The sequence below is a fragment of the Calliopsis andreniformis genome, unplaced genomic scaffold (genome assembly GCF_051401765.1).
Source record: "Calliopsis andreniformis isolate RMS-2024a unplaced genomic scaffold, iyCalAndr_principal scaffold0022, whole genome shotgun sequence".
Lineage (NCBI taxonomy): Eukaryota > Metazoa > Arthropoda > Insecta > Hymenoptera > Andrenidae > Calliopsis > Calliopsis andreniformis.
This window is the reverse complement of record NW_027480432.1, coordinates 1,181,834-1,202,766: the sequence shown is the minus strand read 5'-3', so window position 1 is coordinate 1,202,766 and position 20,933 is coordinate 1,181,834. Positions and strand designations below refer to the sequence as shown.

Below are 20,933 nucleotides of genomic sequence, written 5' to 3'. Positions count from 1 at the left end.
GGCCATACGATCGTCACGCGAGATGCTCCCTTATTACATAACCAAACGACCCTACCACACCTACCCCACTTACGTATTTCAAACACTAAATTCTTTTTACCCTACAACAATTTCATCCAAAGATAAGGGTGCTTCTATGTCTGGCGATCGTAATTTGGATAATCGTAGTATAACACGTTCAACCCTTTGCTGCTTATGCGAATCACTGTTAGAATTCTCTAATACAATACAACAAATTCACCCGGTTACCGCAAAGGGTTAACAATACTCGAATGGAATGCGGCAGCAACGAAATCGGAGTGTTTAATTTTAACCCAGAGAAGAAATTCCGTGTTGAAAGTGGCGATAATCGGTATTCCACACGAGAGGTGGGAAATCCTTTGCATAATTAGGTCCCGAGTACAAAGTGTCGCCGCGCGAAGGAAACGTTCGAGCGCTAGTCAAAGGATGATTAAAGGTAGGCGGGATAGTCACGCATCTACGGCTATCCGGTTGCCATAAAAGCGGTATTTTCTACTGAACGGCTGATGCTCACACCCGTAATAAATAGAAGGTACGCGACGCTGCGCAGCGGTAAGTAGATAGAGCACGTTGCTGCACAGACCTGGTCGCCGCGCGGAGTCGACACGGAGTCTTAATTTAAAAGTTAGATGACACCGACTTACCGCGTATAAATCACTCCGAGATCTCCCTATCCCCGTCCCTCTTCGTCTACCCCTGGGGTGTATCTGGTTCGCAGCCCTCCCACGCGAAAAAGACGCGAAATTTACGGAAAACTGATGTAACCTCGATAAAAACGGGAGGAACAGCCTGGGAAATCTCTGTTGACTCAATTACGGGAATTTCTTATTTCGACGACGAACGAGACGGGTGAAGAGGAGACGTTCGACACAGAAATCGCCGTGGCCTATATTGACCGGTGGCACCGCAGCTTTTTATTGGACAGTAAGTCGCAGTAAAGCGGCGTCATATCCGTTCACGATATCGTGACTCTTTCCGCCGACTGTATTAAGTATATTAAGCGGCACGGGGTTTTCTGTGTCGGTGGTGTGCACAGTCAGGGAGGTGCAGGAAAACAGGGGAGATTTAATCGAGGAGAGGGGCTCCGAGAACGCACGTGTCGCTCCTGAAAACGAATGAAAAATCTGTTTAATACGATTTTAGCATGAATTGGAGGGAAGGGAAGGGGAGGAGGAGGCGGGAGCAGTGGAGGGAGAGGTAATCAGAGGCAAGGAGAGGCAAACTTGATGAGAGGCCAAAGCGTGTGGCCGTGACAATTTATCCCTCGCCTCCGTCCTCCTTCATCTGGGACGATCCTGTGGACGTCGTAGCTCGAGCCTCTCTGGAAATGCTCGTTAAAAGGGATGTCGCGAGCGCGTGTAACGGACTTACCTCTCTCTCTCTCTCTTTCTCTCTTTCTCTCTATTTCTCTCTCTCTCCCTCTCACTCGTTCCCTCTCTCGAAACTTCTACAAACTAATTCGCTAGTCTCTAATTGTATTGTGTGCATCTACGAATGGGAGCAACAACGCCGTCGGACTGAACAGCCGTCACTTTTCTCTCGCGTGAGGAGCACATATCGCGACTCGAACGAGCGTCTTCTACTAGCTCGTTCACGCTCGTCGCTGACTTGTAATCACCGCGATGCTTCGATTCACGCGCCAATTATACTGTTTCTCTAGAACCGCTGCCACGGGGCGGCGCAATCGACCTCTCCGATGCTCTGCAGATTTCTCTACGATTTCGTTCGCCTGTTCCACGGGGAAATCAATTATTCGCTCCGAATGGCGAGTATTGGAAAAGGAATGCCGGTCATTCGCACGTCGAGCTTCCATGTAGTACGTTGCGCGATAGACTCCTTTGGAAATTAAACGGGAGAGATTTTGAGTGAATAGGAAACGCTTGCGATCGGTATTGTCTTCTTCGTTTAAGGCCTAACATCTTCAAGTATTCTCTGATTTATTATTAATGCGATCATTCATGGTTCTGAAAGAAAAAGCCTCTGTTTGCGTAGAAATATCCATTCCGAGGAGCTCCTTGAATTTTCCACTCGAGCTTTAAATAAAATAGCAGCCGCCAGCGTAAACACGGCTACAGGGAAGAATCCATTGAAGCCAAGGATCAGGGCGTGACGCACGAGCAGGCGCGTTCACGCAAAGCTTGGAATCTTCAGAGCCGACACAAAAGAGTTCGACGTCTGAATGGAGATCCCTGAAGGAAGAACGCTGTTTTCGAGCGGCCGTAGCTTCTGCTCCTCTTCGCTACGGGGTCTCTCTCCAGGAAATAGTAAAGGGGTAGATGTTTGAGTTCGCCCACGTGTTGGTCGCGTGACGTCACGCCGACCGTGTGGGCGTTACGAGCGGGAGAAAGGATCAGGAAGGGTGGAGGTACGCAGTGGAACTGAGGGAGAAACAGGGTGGGGGATGATGCGGAAAAGGGTGGATTTCGCAGAGAAAAGAAGGATGCGCAGAGTGAGACACCGCGCAAAAAGTAGAAAGTAAATGCAATGGCAGGAAGAACCGTGGGATATAACGAAGAAGAGAAAATAAAGCCAGAGGCTGTGAAAAATTAGAGAATAGGACTAGAGATACGGCGGAGAAGTAAGAGTGTAAAAAATAGACACAAGATTTAACGGGATGAAGAGACAAAAGATAGTGTAGGATAGAAGCAGTAGGAAGATTACTCGAGGATCAATGCGAGACGGTATCCAAAGGGAGGGGAGAACTCGAGAATTCCCACAGGACTGCCAATGATACGCCACGATATACGATCACGGAGATTCAATCGATGATCTAAAGTCCGTGAAGATAGCTAAGATACCGTCCAGCAGTCCACGCATCTCTAAACTAAATCGATACGTAGGAAGCTACGTCCTAGCATTTCAGACAAAAATGCTGAAATTCGGAACAGAGGTCGAAACACTTATGTATCCAGATGAAGTTGAAAAACCGAAAAAGTTACTGTCCCTAAAAAAGGGAAAAAGGCGAGACAGCAGAGATAGTAGAAGACAATTCTTCTTCAACGAGTGCTTCCCTCCCATAGGTGGAAGACATCGATGAATCGGCTCACAGTTCACCGATTCCACACCTAATCACACACGTGATTATTAGATCCACATACGTGAGGCTCACAGGTTCCGCATCCCCTCCTTCCAGTTGCTCGAAACCGACTCGAAACCGGCTCGAAACCGGCTCGAATGCGTTGCATAAAAGCGAGTGACGGTGGTTCGAGTGGTTCTCGTGGAACACAAGGGAACGACGGGAGCCAGGGCGTCGGTAACCTAAATTTACTCATTAGCCAAGGATGAACCCGGTTACGCTTCTCCGCGCGCGCGCCGGCGCCTTCGCGATAATGCGGTATCGCTTTTCATCTGCCACTCCATTCGAGACGATCTAGCTGTGCGGTGCAGACCTACTTTCCCATTTCAAATATTTCACTCGCGTGGATACTCTTTCCGCCCTCGCTCCCCGCCACAGACCAAGCCTTCCTATCGGTCTATTTTTTTTTCCGATCGTTCCCTGCCCGAGCGGACTCTCGGCGTCTTTCCTCCTTTCTTGCGAGGCACAAAGAGCTCGTAAACTTGGAAATTACGCTGGTCGCGTCCTGAAAAGCCGCCTTCGAGCCTGTCACGGGCTTGGAACGAGCTCCTTGTCGAGGCGGCTCGAGCGTTAATCGCTTTGTAAACACGCGTACGCGGCGACGCGCGAGCTTTTTAGACTGCATGAGCATCGGATCGGTCGATTACACTTTTCCTCCGTCGGCCTGCCTGTAAATATCGCGATACAGGTGCACACATTCTCCGTAAACCAATTATCCAGTGACACGGAAAGCCTGCGCTCTCCTCTCTCGTGCAACGAGTTTCAAGGGCGATGCTGACCCTCCCGACCAGCTCGCCCTAATGTCTCCTTCGCGGCTGATCCTCTACGCCAGCCACTCGCGGCAATTCGACGCTGGATTTGACGTTTAACCGTGTCCGTTGCTGAGTTATACGACTGCTGCCCACGAGGATGTGACGTTTCGAAAGAATAACGGGCAATATTGCTACGGATGAACGTCCAACTTCGAAACTCGTTCGAATTCGGGTCACCATATTTACGATTTTCCTTAGAGACGCGAATTAAAAGATTCATAGAGTTGTAGGATATCCTGGAAAGCTTCCAATATCGAGGGAAATCGTTCATCCTCGGAATCTGCAAGAAACGTCACTTCCTCCGCACTTCGTCGTACAAGAAATTTATTCTAAACGCGACGCGGAACGTATTGAAACCGTTGCCTTCCTAAGAATACGCTACAGGAATCAGAAACAAAAGTAATCATTAAGTCACCGAGAAATTATTCGCTTACATGGAGAAATAACAATTGGTAGAGCTTTCGAAATAAAAATACCGTGAGATAAAAATGAGGAACGCGGGTATTCTAATTAATCGCAAGATTGCGTATTCTCCAGCTCGACGAATTCGACTGTCGGTGACCATCGACGACCGACGCTAAGAGAGAAGAAAGCGGAAATCGAACGTAGACTCACCCTTCTCCGACTCGTCAGGCTCGTCGCTGGCACACTCGGGTGTGCTTCGTTCTTCCTCGCTGCTGCTGAAGCTCCTTTGAGGTTGAAGAGTGCCCTGTCCGCCCACGGATTGAGGGGGATGCGCGCTCTGCGTTTGATGCACTGAACGTTGCTGAGGAGTATGCACCGCGGTTCGAGGAGGGCCAGCTTCTATTGTTGGTTGGCCATATGTCATTGCGAGATTCGTATTTGGATCCTGAAACAGGGGAAAGAATATTCCTCGACAACTCGTCTCAGAGTCTTCTCATCTTTCCCACATCAGAATTGTAGAACGCTTGAACTGCCACGCTATATTCTATCAGAAGAATTGTATGAAATAAAACGTGGCAGTGACAGTGTCGATAGACAAGAAGGTGTTCCATGCTGCATCAACAGAGCGTTTGAAGTTGAAAGAGCTAGAGAAAAAGCGCGTGAAGTCTCCTTTCAGTATCCTAACGTCGATTGACCGGAAAAGTAGCTCGAACCAGGATAAAAGCCGACATCCAGCCACCCCCTCCCCTTCCCATGATAACTTCGTTTCACGGATTTCACGGAGTCCGCGGAAGCTAGTCGCCAAGAGATCTCTCGAGCACCGCCCACGCAAGAATATCGCTAACGGTGCTCCTACGCGTTCGCAGCTCATACTGGGGATACTTGTTGAATGTTTAATTTCCAAGTCTCTCTCGCAGCATCTCGAGCATTAACGTCATCAGCCGGCAGTTCGATCGAACGAGCAGAATCGACGTGGAAGCCCCTTCCTTACCGGGTAGTTCTGCTTTCCCATAAGTTCATCGATCTCGCCTCTGTACAAGCTCGGGTCATCCTCGGGATACGCATCCGGATGTCTCAACGGTTGTTGCAGCTGGCGAGCAGGAGCTACGTGAAGCGTCGGCAAGGCCCTCGAGTGAGGCGAAACGGACATATCCACTCCGCTATCGCTCGTGGACAGTCGACGCCCTGGGACCTGAAATCGCCACGAGGAACTTCCATTTTCTCGTACCTGTCCGCTTCCGACTCTGGTTCGCCGTGTGTGGTGTTGCAACAGTGGGTACAGACAGTGCGATTGTTGCGTAATTGTTTCGTCAGCAGGGTGATGATATGCACTTGTACGTTTCGACGATCCTCTCCCTCCTTTCATGCACAGTTCCACTTAAGAGAGCATCGTCGAATCGTCGACAAGTACAGTGGACAGGATTCGTGATTATGAAACGGTGACACGTGATGATATATACCAAAGGCATCGCCTTGCTTCGACCGATATTCGTTTTTGCACACAACAGCAAAGTGTTTAGTTTGTCTTTGTACGTCCAGAGCAACAGTGCGTGCACGAGCGCTATTAATGACCACGGAGACACGCGTGCCCCCATGGTCGAACAGTAAATGAATGAAGTAAATCGTACTTGCTCCTGTTGAGAGTACTGTCTTCTGAACAGACTTCCGCTCCTTTGCAACAATGGCAAATTCTCCTTCTCAGCCGCGCTGTGCGCTCTCTCGAGTTTCGGTCTTTTATCCTGAGTTTGGTCCACGAGTCCCGGAGGACCACCCACCTGCATGTCCTGCATCCGTCGCAGCATCGCGTTGTCCGCGGTGCCGAGGCCCGTCTTCGTCATCCATTGTCCGGTCTTCAACAGCAGCTCTTGCTTCTTCCGACAGACGACGCACACCCATACTACCTGAAATCAGAACCAGTTCCCCTAATAAATATAGATTTTTCGCTTCACTCTTCAAGTTTGAAGATCTCGAAAGGAACTTGGACATCGTCAAATGGCTTTCCCATTGAGTATCGATCGACCTCCCATATGTCAAGAGATAAAATTCTTACATAAAATATGACTTCTCAAATCCCATTAGACGTTCAGTCATTGTCGTGGCTAAAATAATCCATACAAGCGACGCCGAGGCAGGGAGCAAAAGAAAGAGTCCTGGAACTGATCGATCCAGAGTGCCGCTTGTAGCGAGGATATTAATAGGAAATTATCTATAGGAAGTCGACCAGTTACGATGCTAATTGAAACGTGTAAGCCGAGGCGCGACGTTCAGTTTACAAATCTTAAGAGCGCTTTCTCCAACGACATCCTTTTGCTCTGGGGTTGCGAAGGTGGTGGGGAGCTGTCGTGTTAAAAATACACGAGGGCAGGATGGGAGGAAGTTGGTGTCCTCGGCGCCACTTTTCGCGGGAAACTGGAAACTCTCCGATCTTGCTCGCAGAGAGAAACTGTAAAATCCCTTTTAACGAAGTCGCCCGTCTTCGTGGCGAGCTATCGCTCCAGGGTAAATTCTTATGCAAATCCGCGCCGCTCCTAGCAACGTTAAATTAAATCAACCAGATCCATGGCCGATGCAGCGGCTTGGCTGAGGAAATATCTGGCCATCGGGAAATTCGTCGCAATGTCGAAGAGGTTTGAATCGCTAGAGCGACCAACTAAGAACTACCTACCACCACACGTCGCTATAATGGATCTAGCAAGCCTACAAAAACGCGAAAACGTGAAGAAGGTCGCGTGTTCCAGTAAAAAGAAAGCGAAATTGCGGCTGAAAAGGGAAGCAAGTTCTTAGGCGACCATTCACGGCCGCGTACAATGAACGAGGACTAATAATTAGCAGGCTACCGGGGCAGTCGGGCGTTTTGAAGGATGAATAGGCCAGTAGAATACTCCATCAAGATAAAAGCGTGATGGATGGACCATTTAGAAGCAAACCATAAAACAATGCCCATGCCGCTTCCCATCGATAACACTTTCCATGCCCATTCACGCGTATTATTGCGCCAACTATAATGGCGCGAGCAACATCGTCGCAAGGACAGCTAGCTCGATTCGGAGCTGAATTACGAGTGTGTCCCCTTCGCAAGCCGAATTATCCGACTGCTGGAAATTCCTTTTTTTTTTACCCAACCTGTCTGCTCGTACAACGGCCTTCGAGGGGTTGAAAGGGGTTGAAAGGGGTTGGAGCTCGACCGGGAATCGGTCTATTTGATCGATAAACAGAACTCGGTCAAAATGACCGAACACGAGGACGCTCGGGTTAACGCGAAATAAGTGGAACGCGGCAATTTGTCCCCAAGTATTTTTCCCCTCTCGTTTTCCCAGCGCGAACAACTTCCACAAAATGTCACGCAATTACGGCTTACGCGAGAGCCGACGAGGGGTGGTCCAGGGACGCTTGTTCGCACGTGAATATCGCGATGAATCGATACGTTCTACGCAGCGCCGTTTGCACAATTATTGTTGCCCATTATCATTATTCGATGAGTCCAATCCGCGTGGCCATATTCCACTAATCCGCTGGGCAAGGACGACGCTAGGAATGAAAACGCGTTTACCTATATTACGTAGATGGGAATCGGAGATGTTAATGAGATTCAATTCGCGAGAAATGTTTCCTTGCAAAACAGAAATTAAAAATGGAGAGACTTGCTTTGAGAATGGCCAATCAGAATTTTGTATCAGATTTCCAATTACAAATATGGATTTCCAAATACAGAACGTGATCGATGATTTCCCCCGCGAGGGCATCAGAAATTTCGTGCGAAATAACGTCATTACACTGCAGCCGGCGACGCATTACGTAAAAACCTGTAATGACGGACTTAACAGGCCAGAAGCTTGTTACATAAATAATACTTTAATGTACTTTTCGTCCGACTGCTGAGGTTGACGCTCGGAAATTCGTGCTCGCGTGCGCGGGAACGACGAAACTGTCTGCAGGAGGACAGGCGGTGCCGTTTCGAGAGATTTAAACTCCAGCTAAATAAAAGACGAAGAAACATCGACGGAGAAACGAGGTTTGTCCCCTTTGACAGCGAGCATCAAAGATCCGACCATGGTCCGTCCGGAGGAACCCAAGCGTCCCAGTTTCTAAACGGCGAGCTAGCGAATGAGAATTGATTTTTACCTTTTTGCTCGGCGAGCTTAATAGACGAACACAGTTTCATCGAACCAACTTTTTCTGCGCACAGTGTTCTCCGAATCCGAGTCTTCGCGCGGGAATGCCCTTATTGCATCTGGCTACATGATCCAACGCGAGGTCCCAAAAGGAGAACACGAAAACTATACAACACTTGCACACCATCCAGTTTCTCTGCGCGATTCGAGAACGTCCATCGCGAGGCTCCGTTCGCTCGTGAAAATATGGGTCAGTGGAGTCAGAGGCTTTAGGAAACGGGAGGAAGCAACGAACCCGATGGACGAACGAAAACACCCATGAGGTACTACCGAGATTCGATCGCGCGCGAATCGCCTGCTAGCGAGGAACGCGCGTCAGTTGGAGCGGCCGTTTCGGCGGCCTCGCACTACCGACCGAATCTCCCTGCAGACTGACAGCCCGTCCATGGAACAGAGAGTGCACCGAACAGGAAAAAAGAGAGAAAGGGTGCACGGGTGGAAAAAAAAGAAAGAACTTGAGGGACGGGGCTGGGGGATGGAGGGTGAGAGGGAGGGAGAGCGAGAAACGAAGCAGGAAAGATAGGCGGAGGCAGGGAGAACCTGAAGAGCACTTCGTCGAGTTGCCTAGGTAGCAATATGTCAAGAGCTCAACCCCTTTCCACCACCCTCGCTCATTCCCGTGCTACCAACACCCTGTTCGCCCACCCGCCGAACATTCCGTACGTACGTACGTGTGCGCTATTTTCTCCAGCCTAAAAAGAGAGAAACAGAGGCCAGTAGAGGGAAGGGATGGTCCTCGAGTCGTCTGTACCCTCCCCCCCGCCAGGGACCAGGGGTGGTGGTCCAAGGGAATGGGAACACGGCGCTGCGTGTTCAGCCGTAACGTAAATGATCATTAGTTTGGCGTCTGGAGGCGAGTCGGCTCGGTGATTTGCGTTAATTAATTAGAGGCCAATTAATTCAGATTACTTTATCACGGCCTTGTGTACGCAGCCTGTGTCAACTGTAGGGAACGCCGTCGCCAGCCGAGACCAGACAATGACGACAACGACGACGACGACTACACAGAGACATCGCCGTGGACGTTGATGTTCCGTTGCCTCGAGTACAGAAGCCAGGATCGATACGCTCGTTCAAGCCAATCCGATAACTCGCCACGCCGGCAATAACGCGCTACCTTCTATAACGCTCCGCGATAAATTATTGTACTGGTTGACCAATGATTCTCGATCCAGTGGATTCTTTCGATCGCGAGGAGAAACGGAGTCAGTGTTTCTCGTTGATCAGAATTTTCGTCAGTCTACGAAAGCAGCTCGGCTGCGAGCTTTTCAATTTCTAACGAGACACGGCCGAATGGTCGAGCACAAGAGGAGCAGCTTTGAAATACGAGAGAAGCTGAAGCAGCGACCGCTGAATGCCGTCAGAGCGAAGATATCTCGAAGGGGAGAGCAGGAGGATAGTGAACAAGAGTTTCAGTTTTCAGATAATAAAGTCTGCGCGGCGAGTGGCATCAGTGCTCAGACGACCCTTCAACCCAACTAGCGCCCACACCGTCCAACAAGCCGCGTCGCATTCAGAGTCTTTTCAACTTTAACTTGGAATCATGCTTAGGGACGATACCAGTTTCAAGGAAACCAAGAGGCGGACACTTTGATAGTACAATTTCCCTGGGTTATGGAAATCCTTTCGCGTCTGAGCGAGACGGAATAATTGAGCACGACGTCGGCTGTTATTAAAAATACATTAAAGAAAATTCAAGTTAATTAGAAAATTTATAGAATCAGTACGCTTCTGTATCGAGAATTGGTGGAGGCTGAGGCAAGCTCCCGCTAATAAGAGAATCGCTGATGTCCGATTATACGTATAAAAGAAACTGGTGGGCGTGCACGCCCACGTAAACAGCTAATTACCATGCAAAGTCTTCGCGATCGTTCCATTCGAGATGGTTTATGTCTCTGACAACAACTTCGACCTTTCCGCTTCTCGATTTTTCACCAGGCCACAAGATCCCCGTGCATTAGCGTCACGAGCTCGAACTTTGCCGTCCGAACTTTTCAGTTGCCCTACATACACGCCGAGATCTCGATTGCCCGTTGGCCCACCGAGGGGGAAGAAGCTAGTCGAGGAACGACAGATGCCTCGACGAGCCCAACTAGCTGAAACTTCGTGGAACTTTCGACTAGCAGCGGCTTATTTATGTGAGACGCAGCCGCGATTCCTTGCGGCCGATCACGCGAGTGCGCGTTTAATCATTCTCCAGCCGAGGACTCGCAGTGTCATTCTGCCAGTCGTTTCGAACAACTTGTGAGAAACCCTGTACTAGACTATCTGGAGAACTTTTTCAAGAGACATGAAACTTGAGAGCCCAGAAATTTGACTTGTAGTTACCTCTGGGGAGGTTTCTTGGATGAAAACGCTGATTTTTAATAGAGGAGCAGAAGCCACTCTGTTTCGAGATGCGAGGAGGAATGCCGTATTGGAACGAAGGATACTTCGATTAAAATTACCCTCAGTCCTCGCTCTTCTGACATAAATACCAGAGATACACGCGTGCATTCGGCCGCATGCAAGCTCACAATAGATAGGCGCATAGCCTTGGACCATCGGACCGCCGTGTCTCATGGATCTCAACAGCTATTCGCGTCCGCGTGCCAGGGTGCCTTCTGGACCCTCAGTAATTTTGGAACGACGAATCGGTAATCGAAAATCGCCATAATTCGGTGGACAACGCCAACTATGCCAACGTGACATCAGTGACACGTGCAATCTCGAGAGAATCTAAACTTGTATCTTTCTCCTTCTCTAGATTTATAGGGAGACAATTCCCTGGACAATTACTCTTTAATACCTCCCTCTATCAATCACTACTCAGTACTTGAATTGCTATCATTTCAAGGAACATGCTACCACACCTTCATTTTCTTGCCCAAGATACACGTTATTCTGTTCCATTCCCTCTCTCCATCAATCCTTTCGCGTAAAAAGGAGACCACAGGTTTCCTTTCCCCAATCAGCGGCCCCAAACAAGAGCCAACCGCGTCAAAACGAAGAACAACGTAAATTTACCAGGCACCTCCAGTGGAATACATCCACCCTCCCTCCCGCTCCCCTATTATGGACTGTAACCCTCCCTACGAAACTTAGATCAATATGTTGCGTCACGTTCCCCCCGCGCACGGCGGCCAACATTCATCCACAGCCACCCACACTTTCTTCCACCCCGCGCTTCATTCCTGACTCCAGCCCCTACCCCCTTGCACGGTCAGTGACGTCACGCAGGGACGCGCCCCATTCATAGGCTCCCACGCAGCAAGCCTAAAACCGCGACGAGGAAAAGGGAAAAAAGCAAGACGGAGGGACAAAGGAGTGGTCGTAACACTGGCAATCGTCTGCGATCAGAAACGAGGGGCCTTCGCCTCTCGGGGGTTCGTTCGGGCCCTGAGGTTTGACGAATCGAAGAACCCCTTGCTCGCAAGCATAATTAAACAACGAAGGTTGCGTCGTGGCTAGTCCCCGACGGCGAGGAAACGTACGAGCGTTCCACTCGGATCGATGATGTCGTAACGCGCGCCGTGACGTTTATCATCGTACTTGCGTGTGGCCCTGGAGGATTGTGTGGGAGTACGTGCGCGGGACGAGCTACTACGACCAGCTCGCAGCCCCTTTCCCTGCGTGTATGCGCGGTTTCGTGTGCGTTCCGCTCCATCGCCGGCTGGATTTTCGGGCATATTAAATCAGATGTTTGAACACTCGCTGGATCATGTTCTATGAACTCGACGGTTATTAGAGAACTGTGGAATATATTCCAGCGATATTTTTAAGTAGGATATTATTGAAATTATTTTGCGAAGAGTGGGGAAACGTTCCTAGAAGCAGCATAAATAGTTGGCAGCTTCTGTTCTGAGAGAATACACGGATGGAAAAGCGACGAGGTAACCTCCATTTCTTGAGCCACGCGAAAGTACGGCGAAAACCAATAAACTTACAGGAAGTTGTAAGCCGAAGTTCTGCGCGTCTGCCTCTATTATTATACCACCACTCGCCGGCTAGAATAACGCGCGCGCAACCCCTCTACGTGTACCCGCCGCTCTTATTTTCTCGGTTACGGATACATAATGCTCTCATAAACCAAGTTAAATTACTCTTCGCCCGTCCCGCGGGGAAATACGAATAAATAACTCTTAAACGAACGACAGAATATATCGGCAACGGACGGTGGGACAACAAACGCTGTGGGCAATTCGACCTCGGCGACAACGAGGTGTAAAATAAAAGCACGGAAAGCCCTGGAACGCGATCCGTACGCGCTATTTCATTCCCATTGATGAAAATCCCGTGGAAATTGCGCGATCGGCCGGGGAAATACCGGGGTATAAATGGGAAACGTATTCGGTGGACGGCTATTTAGCGATGGCATTACGCCCACGGGCGCAGCGAGTACACGCGTCCGCGATAAGGGTTAATTGGTGTAGCCAGGCGGGATGAGGGCACCTCGCTATAGGTCAATTATTTCCACGTATTTCAGCGGCGCGCGACGATACGCGCCGGTTATCGTCTTTCGCGATACGACTGCTCTTAATCGCTTCCAGGAAGTTGACATTTCCACTGCGTAATTCCCCTCCGTATCGCGACATTTTCCGCCAAGAACTTTTTCACTGGATTAACCACTACGCTGTATTTCATTTGGAAAGGAGGGGATCGGTTTATTTACTCTATCGCGGCCGATATCGGGGCGAATTACGCGGTTCTGCTCGCTGTTCGATGAACAGCCAAAGTCTGCGAATTGGATATAGGCGAGATGTATAACGACGAAAGATAGGAGTTCGAAGGAGCACCTAGGAGCGTGAAGATTCGCTCGGAGATCCCATTGATCAATGTTATGAGAGGGGCAAAGAGCCAATGACTTCGGGCGGTTTTCACGCCATGAAAACATCGATTTGCATCGGCCACGGCGGACCTTTGCGTGTGTGCGATCGACGATCTCGATTATCGATCGGTGACGTTTCTCGTTAACCCCCTGTACGAACGTTTTCCTCAAGTTTAATGAATAGCTTCTGAATTCACGACTGTCGTTGATTTGGCCGGAACTTGAACTCGTTGTATCATATAACCGACTTTTTCTCGATAAATTACGCCGTTTGTCAGTTGAAATTTAAATATTTCCGCGCGCGAAGGATTTATCTGGATTTTCTGTCCCTCTGTGAAAAGGCAGAAGCTCGAAATGTCACGAGAGCGAAGCGTTTCCGCTGCTCGCGCACCGAATACCACCGTCATAGAGGATTTCCTTTGATCCCTTCATTTAGGTAATGAATCTTTTTTGGTCGCAGTCCTGGCCACCGTGGTGACAAACAAAACTCGTGATCCCTCAAAATGCGAATGTTCACTAAATTTAAGTGGCTTCCATAATTCAAAGAAAAATAACGGATTCATTGGTTGCCTCGCTGTGAAATCAACTGAATTTCCTACGGACATTTTCAGCTCAAGAGATAAAAAAAAAATGAGGAAAGATTCTAACTAGAGAGATGCTTCTTGCAAACAATTCAGGAACCCCTTGCGCATAAAATAATTACAAGTGCACCGAAATAAAATAACAAGTTCCACGTATAAGGTAAATAATGGTTGAAGCCAGCAGCGTACAATTTGAGGTACCCTAAAGACGTTTCGGTTGATGGAGCAACGCGGTTAACAAGTTAATTTCCATTCGACGACATTACCAGTCGAGGGTTAAACGCGACCATGGATAAGAAAACAGAGGGAATTAGAGGGCGCAACGTTTCCACCGTGCGATATATCTTCCCGCTTCTTTTCCGAATCTCACCCCTACCTTGTTCGACCGTAGATTGACCTTTCCGCCGCAGCGTGCGCAGCACCGGATGCTGCAGTAGTTGCAGATGTGGCCGGCGCCGGCGGCGAACTTGGTTTTCAGGCATATGTGACACGTGGCGTGCAGCTCTACTCCCGCCTTCTTGTGTTGCTCCGAGCAGGCCCGTATCCTTTCCTCGAGGATCTTCACCTCGTCCTGCTTTCGTCTGCGAACAACAAACGCCACAGAAATTACTTGCTGGGGAATAATAGAGAAGAGAAAAGTTTGACGACAACGGGGGATCGTGCCCGTCCGATATTTCAACTAATAAACCAACCCCCTCGGGTGGCTCCCCTTTCCTCGCGTTCTACCAACTTCCAAGCGAACTTGCTCCTCTCGCTGAAACGAATTTCAAACTGACTGAGCCGGAATCTGTTGCTGATCGTCTTAATTTCTACCGTGGAAAACTTTAATTAGTTTCAATTAATTCCTCTTATTGTTTATCACCGTGTGAGATTTCGAAAGCTCGAGTAATTCTATGCTTAGATTTCTGTCCTCCACGATTAAAGTACTGCCAACAACCGTCCTCGGTCGAGCCGCGTTTTTTCCGCAAATTGCACTCCTGCACCGCGCTTTCCCGGCCCACTTTTATCTGCCCTCGGTATGATTTCGTTTAGACACAGCTACTTAATTCCACTGGCGCAGCTAATTCGTCGCACCGCGATATCCCACCCTCTGCTCGCCACTCGTCTCTTATTCGCCACGGCTTTCGAGAACCAAGAAACCAACAGCCGTCAAACGTTCAAGAATTCCTAGCGATATCCTTGATAATATGACGAAACTGCATTTCGAAGGAAAGCAAACAAGGTTCTTGGAAACTAGTCTATAGTCTTGATCTTTGCGTGTCGCACAAATGCGAAATCCTGAACGATAACAGCCGGCAAGGACGTGATGTGAGGATCTGTCGAATAATAACGCAGTAGATTTTTAAAGAGAAATACTTGATTGAAATGTTCTAAGAGTTTATTAAATGCAAGAAAAGATCCGTCGATTAGAAGAGACGAGATAAAAATTACAAGTAGTACGAGTCAACGAATGGTTCTACTTCGAAGAGTGAATTTATTATCAAAGAAATTAGAGGAACTCCTTTCAGCATTCCCTCACGTGATCGATAGTTGCATAGACAAGCGCAACTCAAGGGTCGAAGGAAGCTTCCAAGGGGAATTCATAAACAACGTTAACCATCGTAATCACAAGGGAAAGACACTTCGAGTCGGTCCAGGTAAAGCGATTCTCAAGCCAAGTAGGTTAGCGCCATTGTATAGGGGACGAGAGGAATGCAGAAGCATTTGGCACGAATCTAGAGCTTTTCGACCGGAAGTCTCGGTCTCTAGGTCGCGTGTACGGAAATTCCAAGCTCTACCGAAAGGTTGTTGGCACTTATAAGTTCAAAGTTGGATCCTCGAGATAACAGAGAAGCAAGAACGTGCTAGGATTCCTTTGGATCGCCGTCTACTTTCCAGAATTTCACCTGGGTTAAGTACAACAGCGACTCGAGCACTCAGCGGAAATTCGCGGCAAGCAGTAACCTAAATCTCGAGTTTGCCGATCAAGTGAAAGGTCGTCGCGGTGGCATGTCGCAAAGTACACCGTGTCCGCCTACGTTCCTCTAATTACTTTACCAATAATCGCGCGACTCTCGCGCACGCAACGATTGCGAAGCTCGCTCGCTGTTCGATTACGGGTCGACTGGCTATCCGTCACGCGAAAAAAATATCCCTCCGTGACAAAGGGTAAGATCAAAAGCGGAGAACCGAGCGGAGAAATGTAGGTTACTTAACGAACACCTCCGTGATTCGCGCGCGCGACTTTTCTGTCCCACAAAAATCCGGCCTCGACGCGCAACACTTTTCACACGAGCCACGTTACCACCTCCAACAAAGAATCCTTGCTCGGAACTTTTGAAAACCCGCCGTTCGTACTGACACTATTTTTTATGCCTTTTCCGCGGAGTTTCATCATTTCCACCGCGGATATTGATCTCTGGCGGAACTCGAACGAGCAGATAAAGGGAAAGGGGATCGTCAATTACCAAAAAACTTGAAATACTTTGCTACCCTGTACTCTGATTTACGTGGAAAAAAAATTCCATCGATTCGCGGTACGCGTGCAAAATAGGTTCCACGTAAAGACGGAAAGGTTACGTCTATTTTTACTCGTCAAAGCGAATCGCCTTCCAATACGTAAGCGAGACTGTCATCTATAGGGGGAACTAAAATTATCGCGAGATATCAAAGGGTCCAGTCGTCGAGGAGCTTGGAAGTTTCGAGAGAAAGAGAACAGCCGGCGGTCGTTTCTCAGTGCGTGGCCGCGCTAAAACTCGCCACCTTCTATATTTCAAGCATCCAAGAATTTACCGTGCCAATCCAGCCTCTTTCACACTCCATCCACGAGCTGCAGCTGTATACCCTATGCATACCCTATGCAACTGCAGCAGCTCGTTACTGAGCCACGTCAAGGCTTGCTGCCTTGCATTTTACATGCGTCTCTACACGTACTTGTCGTTCACATTACATGATCTCGCATCCGTATGGCGAAGCACGCTTTCCTCATTACTCTCTCTCTCTCTCTCTCTCTCTCTCTCTCTCTCTTTCAGTCTTTTCTCGACTGTCTCTCGCTCTCTCGATCAACCCCCTCCCGCATTACCCTCTGCTCTTTGTCTCTCCTTCCCTCTTGGCTGCTTTCTCACGTTCCCGTGTTCCATCAGCGACAACCTATCAATAAAACGCTTTCCTCGAAGAACGGCGCCCATTTTCCTCGACGTCGCCTCTCTGCGAATACGAACTCAGCTGCCGTAATTATATGCGAATAGGAAGGCTGCAGTATCCGTCACTGAGTGCATCTCGCATGAACAGCTACGAAATCGGCATTAAAGAGGACTGAACAGTTCTAACATTACAGGAAAATAGACAAAATTTGTGACGATCATTTGGCTTTTTACCGCAATGTTCAAGTTCCTGCAGGTTTAGATATCCAATTGAGAATTAAATGAAATTCTAACAACTTTTTAAAGGATAAAATATCTTTGACAAGGAAGAAGAATTTTAATTGCGAAAGAAGCTGGCAGAATAATTATCCGAGAGAATGAAAACCCAAACAGAAGATATCAGAGATATAAAGCGGTCAAGGACTAACAAGCAAGTGAGACGAGCAAATAGATGGAACATATCGTGGAGGTGACAATTTGATGGTCAAGAAATACATGTATCCGATCGATCCGATATCGTTTCATCAGTAATTTCGATCACTAACGCGTGGTGGTTCACATTTTGTAGCCCTCTCGTCCGTGTCTGACCATTGAAGACTCATACTACTTGCCGCGTCGCGCTCTGACTTCGTCGAGCATTTATTTGTTTATTGGGGGAGCCACCCAAGAGTCTTTCAGTTAAAAAACTCCTTCATTGACTTCTTAATACCTAAATTTCTCAATCAGTATAAAAACAAAGCTCTTAAAAAAGTGAACTCAAAATGGAAATTGGAAGTAGAAGTCCTCGTGGCAATTATTATTCGACGTTTAAAGGGAATAGAACCAGAAAACAAGAGTAAATTACAGCGCGACGATAAGGACGCAAGGTCACATTCGTTAATTAATGCGGACAGAAGTAGGGAACACAGCGAAAGGCTCGACCTACCTCATAATCTCATTCTCCTTCTCCTCCTCCTCTTTCTGCCTTATCATAACCTCCTCGATGGCGCTCCTCTCCTCGGCGGTGAGGTGGGACATATCAGGTACAGCCGCCATCACGGACGTAAGATAGGAACGTGCACAGGAAGGTCTAATCGCGAGGACTTTGGCGCGACGCGCGGGCCGGCGCACCACCGACGACGCCGACGATGAGGTACCGCGACAACGCTCGTTCCTACAGGATATCGCGTCCTTTCTACGACTACGGGAAGGCTGCGTAGTACGGGGGGAGTCATCCGACACCTGGTAATCGCACCAGATGGTCGCGACAACACGAATACGCCTTCGGCAGACGGGGATTAGCTCGTGCCCGCGCTTTCGTACGTTTCGCTGAACGCTGCTGACAGGCACGGCTGACACGACGATCCGTGCTCAGACCGGCCGCAGGGAAAAGGGTTGACGATTCACACCACCTGGCAGCCCCCTTCCTCTCGCCTCTCATGCGACTGTTCAGCTTCGTCGAGGCATCGACGCGACGCTGGCTGACCACCGCGAGATCCTCGTCACCGTCGCCGTCCTCGTCCTCTGTGTCTCTGGTCGTACGATTACCACTGGCCACATCTGTATGACAAATCATGTTCACAGGCTGTAGGGAGGTTCTCGCATTCTCTCTTCCGTCTCTGCTCTACGTCCTCCGCTCGAAGCCAGCATGGAACGACGCGATGGCTGTCCTCGAGCCCTCTTCGAAACCGACCTTCGACAAGCTTCCTCTTCAGGGCGTCCTCGATATGATGGCGGCTGCGAGGTTAGAATGCGCGCACCGTTTCCTCGTTACGCTCGAACGCGCCCCGAGGAATCCCCTTCTCGACCGTTCCTCGCCGCCCCGTTGATCCGATTCGAGCTTTGTTTACCCTCTTTTCTCTGTTTGGACGCACCGCCGCCGAGTTTCGAGGTTTCGAGCGGACACGAGCGGCCCAGTTCACGAGCACATCGATTGAAAAGGAAAACGGGTCACGGGTGCTCTTGGTGCACTCGTTCCTGCCGTACACACCGACTGGCCAGGTTCTTGAACTTTGCAGGGGAACACACGATTCTGTACACTCACGTCTGCAGGTGAACACGCTCGTCAGCTCTTAGACGAAATCAATTTGTGCTTCGCCGTGGACGAATCATCAGGAATGATCAATGGCTTCGTGCTTACGTTCCCTTAGGTGTATTTTCGAAATTCCATCGATTGCGAACCAGAAACGGGTCACTGGGTGTCTGCCTCTTGACCCTCCAGCACGATAGAAAACACCCTTTTTTGGCTACTTCAATTTTTCGAGTCACGAGTTGTCAACAAAATTCCATAAACATGATCCAAGGGATTATTTCTCGTAGTGGCATAATTTCCAGTGCTAGTGTACTCGAATCCTCTATCGCCTATGTATATCTCGAGCCCGAACGATATTTAATGCCACAAGTACTCGCTGCTCGCGATTCACGTGGCGGCCGACTCGGCGATGGCGCTTTTCGACGTCTCTGCAGCGACCGCGACACCCACACAATCAATCGCCCTAGACCGGATCGTTCCACACCCACGAGAGCTGTTTTCCCAGCTGACCGGTTGTCCTCGACGCTTTTCCTTCCTAACTCATCCAGTCAGCTGCTCGATCCTCCTCGAGCCCCAGGAAACCGTCGCCTTTTCCCTCGACCGAATATGTATTCTATCTTGAGCGCTCGTCAGGTTCAAACAGCCACTTATAGTATTATCGCGAGCGACTCTGCGACGACAGCTCGGCCGACCTTCGCACTGATTACACACGCGTACACGCGACGAGCAGGCGAATCGGTGACGGGAATGGCCGACGAACGAACGATATTCTTCTCACTTCCGTGTTCCAGCGTTTCTCCTCTGGTACGCTCGACGCAAGAACAACACACGAATGAGCTTACTCCACACCCCTAGCGCGCTTATGTCCGTCAACGCTTCGCGATTGGTACTACTCTCACTGACGGCTCGCTCTCTCCGTCTCTGTCCCTCACTCTCGCACCACGCTCTCTTTCCCTTACGCCCCTACTACCAACACTCGCCTACATCCTTCTCCCTCTACCTGCCCTACCTGCGCTCGTCTCCCTCGCCCTATCCCTAGACCGTCTACGCGCCACCCTCCCTGCCCCGTCCTCCCTCTACTCGCCTCGCTCGCCACCGCCTGCGCCTCTCGCCAACCCTCTCTGTAACGGGTTGAAACGAGACGGCCGGTCCTAGAAGGGGGCTAATTTCCGCCCGCGAATCGACTTCCTGTTCAGATTCTCGCGTCGAAATCGCGCGCGACCCGCCAGCCTCGGCTCCTATCGGCTCTCCCGTCCATGAAAAAACCGAGCCCGACTACCAAAGGGCAGACCTTTCGCCGTCGAGGACACCCAGCCGTTCGTACGCTTGTGTGTACGACCGCAGTTGCGCGAACGCCTACACCCCCTCCTCGGCCTGTTTGTCCATTCGGGACCACCACCCTGCCTGCACGAATTCCGGTTTCCCGTGTGCATGTGCCTGGACCAAGGTGGGGAGACAGGCAGAACCGCGTCCGAAAGGACGACTGTCGCTCGCGGCCACGTCCCCGTGGATTTTACACGGGCCCCGCGAGAGCAACCCCCTTGCGCTCGTTCCTTTGCAACGGGGCGAGACTCGAGCGACAGCGCGTCTGCCGATCCGACCGAACGGATCGTTGAAAAGCCTCCATTCATGCGGTCTTAATAAATAATGGGATGCGGCGTACGTCCGAACCAATAAGGACCACAGGCCGCACTTACGTCATGGAAAACCCCGTATTGATCGAACCAGAAGCCAATGGGGTCCGACGCTGCAACGGTGCCACTTTTGCCGTTCTGGCGGCCAATTCGAACGATATCGAACCGCGTCACCCTAACGCTGAAACCCGGGAAACTATGAATCGTGCGGGTGGAGATAGGTTCGAGCGCCGATCCAGAAGCTCTGAGACGATTCCAGCTGAATTTCGGGGTAAAGGGCTCGCACGGTGTT

The 20,933-nt window shown here is 49.8% G+C and overlaps 1 protein-coding gene across 14 annotated transcripts in view; it reads right to left on the bottom strand.

The window, feature by feature from the left end:
- Rim (Rab3 interacting molecule) overlaps positions 1 to 18,187 on the bottom strand; it is a 49,223-nt gene extending 31,036 nt beyond the window's left edge. For 11 of the 14 annotated variants that reach the window (XR_013003188.1, XM_076391479.1, XM_076391483.1 and 8 more), the window contains exons 1-5: positions 17,922 to 18,187; positions 14,251 to 14,455; positions 5,943 to 6,215; positions 5,306 to 5,506; positions 4,525 to 4,759 (exon numbers count right to left, since the gene is read on the bottom strand). Coding sequence is in view for 13 of the 14 variants with exons in the window: in XM_076391479.1 (XP_076247594.1) it covers positions 4,525 to 4,759; positions 5,306 to 5,506; positions 5,943 to 6,215; positions 14,251 to 14,455; positions 17,922 to 18,031 (1,024 nt within the window). In the remaining variant the exon portion in view is untranslated. The remainder of the gene's footprint in view (positions 1 to 4,524; positions 4,760 to 5,305; positions 5,507 to 5,942; positions 6,216 to 14,250; positions 14,456 to 17,921) is intronic. The other 3 variants (XM_076391480.1, XM_076391482.1, XM_076391484.1) reach the window with 3 other exon arrangements.
- Between the last annotated feature and the right edge of the window lie 2,746 nt (positions 18,188 to 20,933).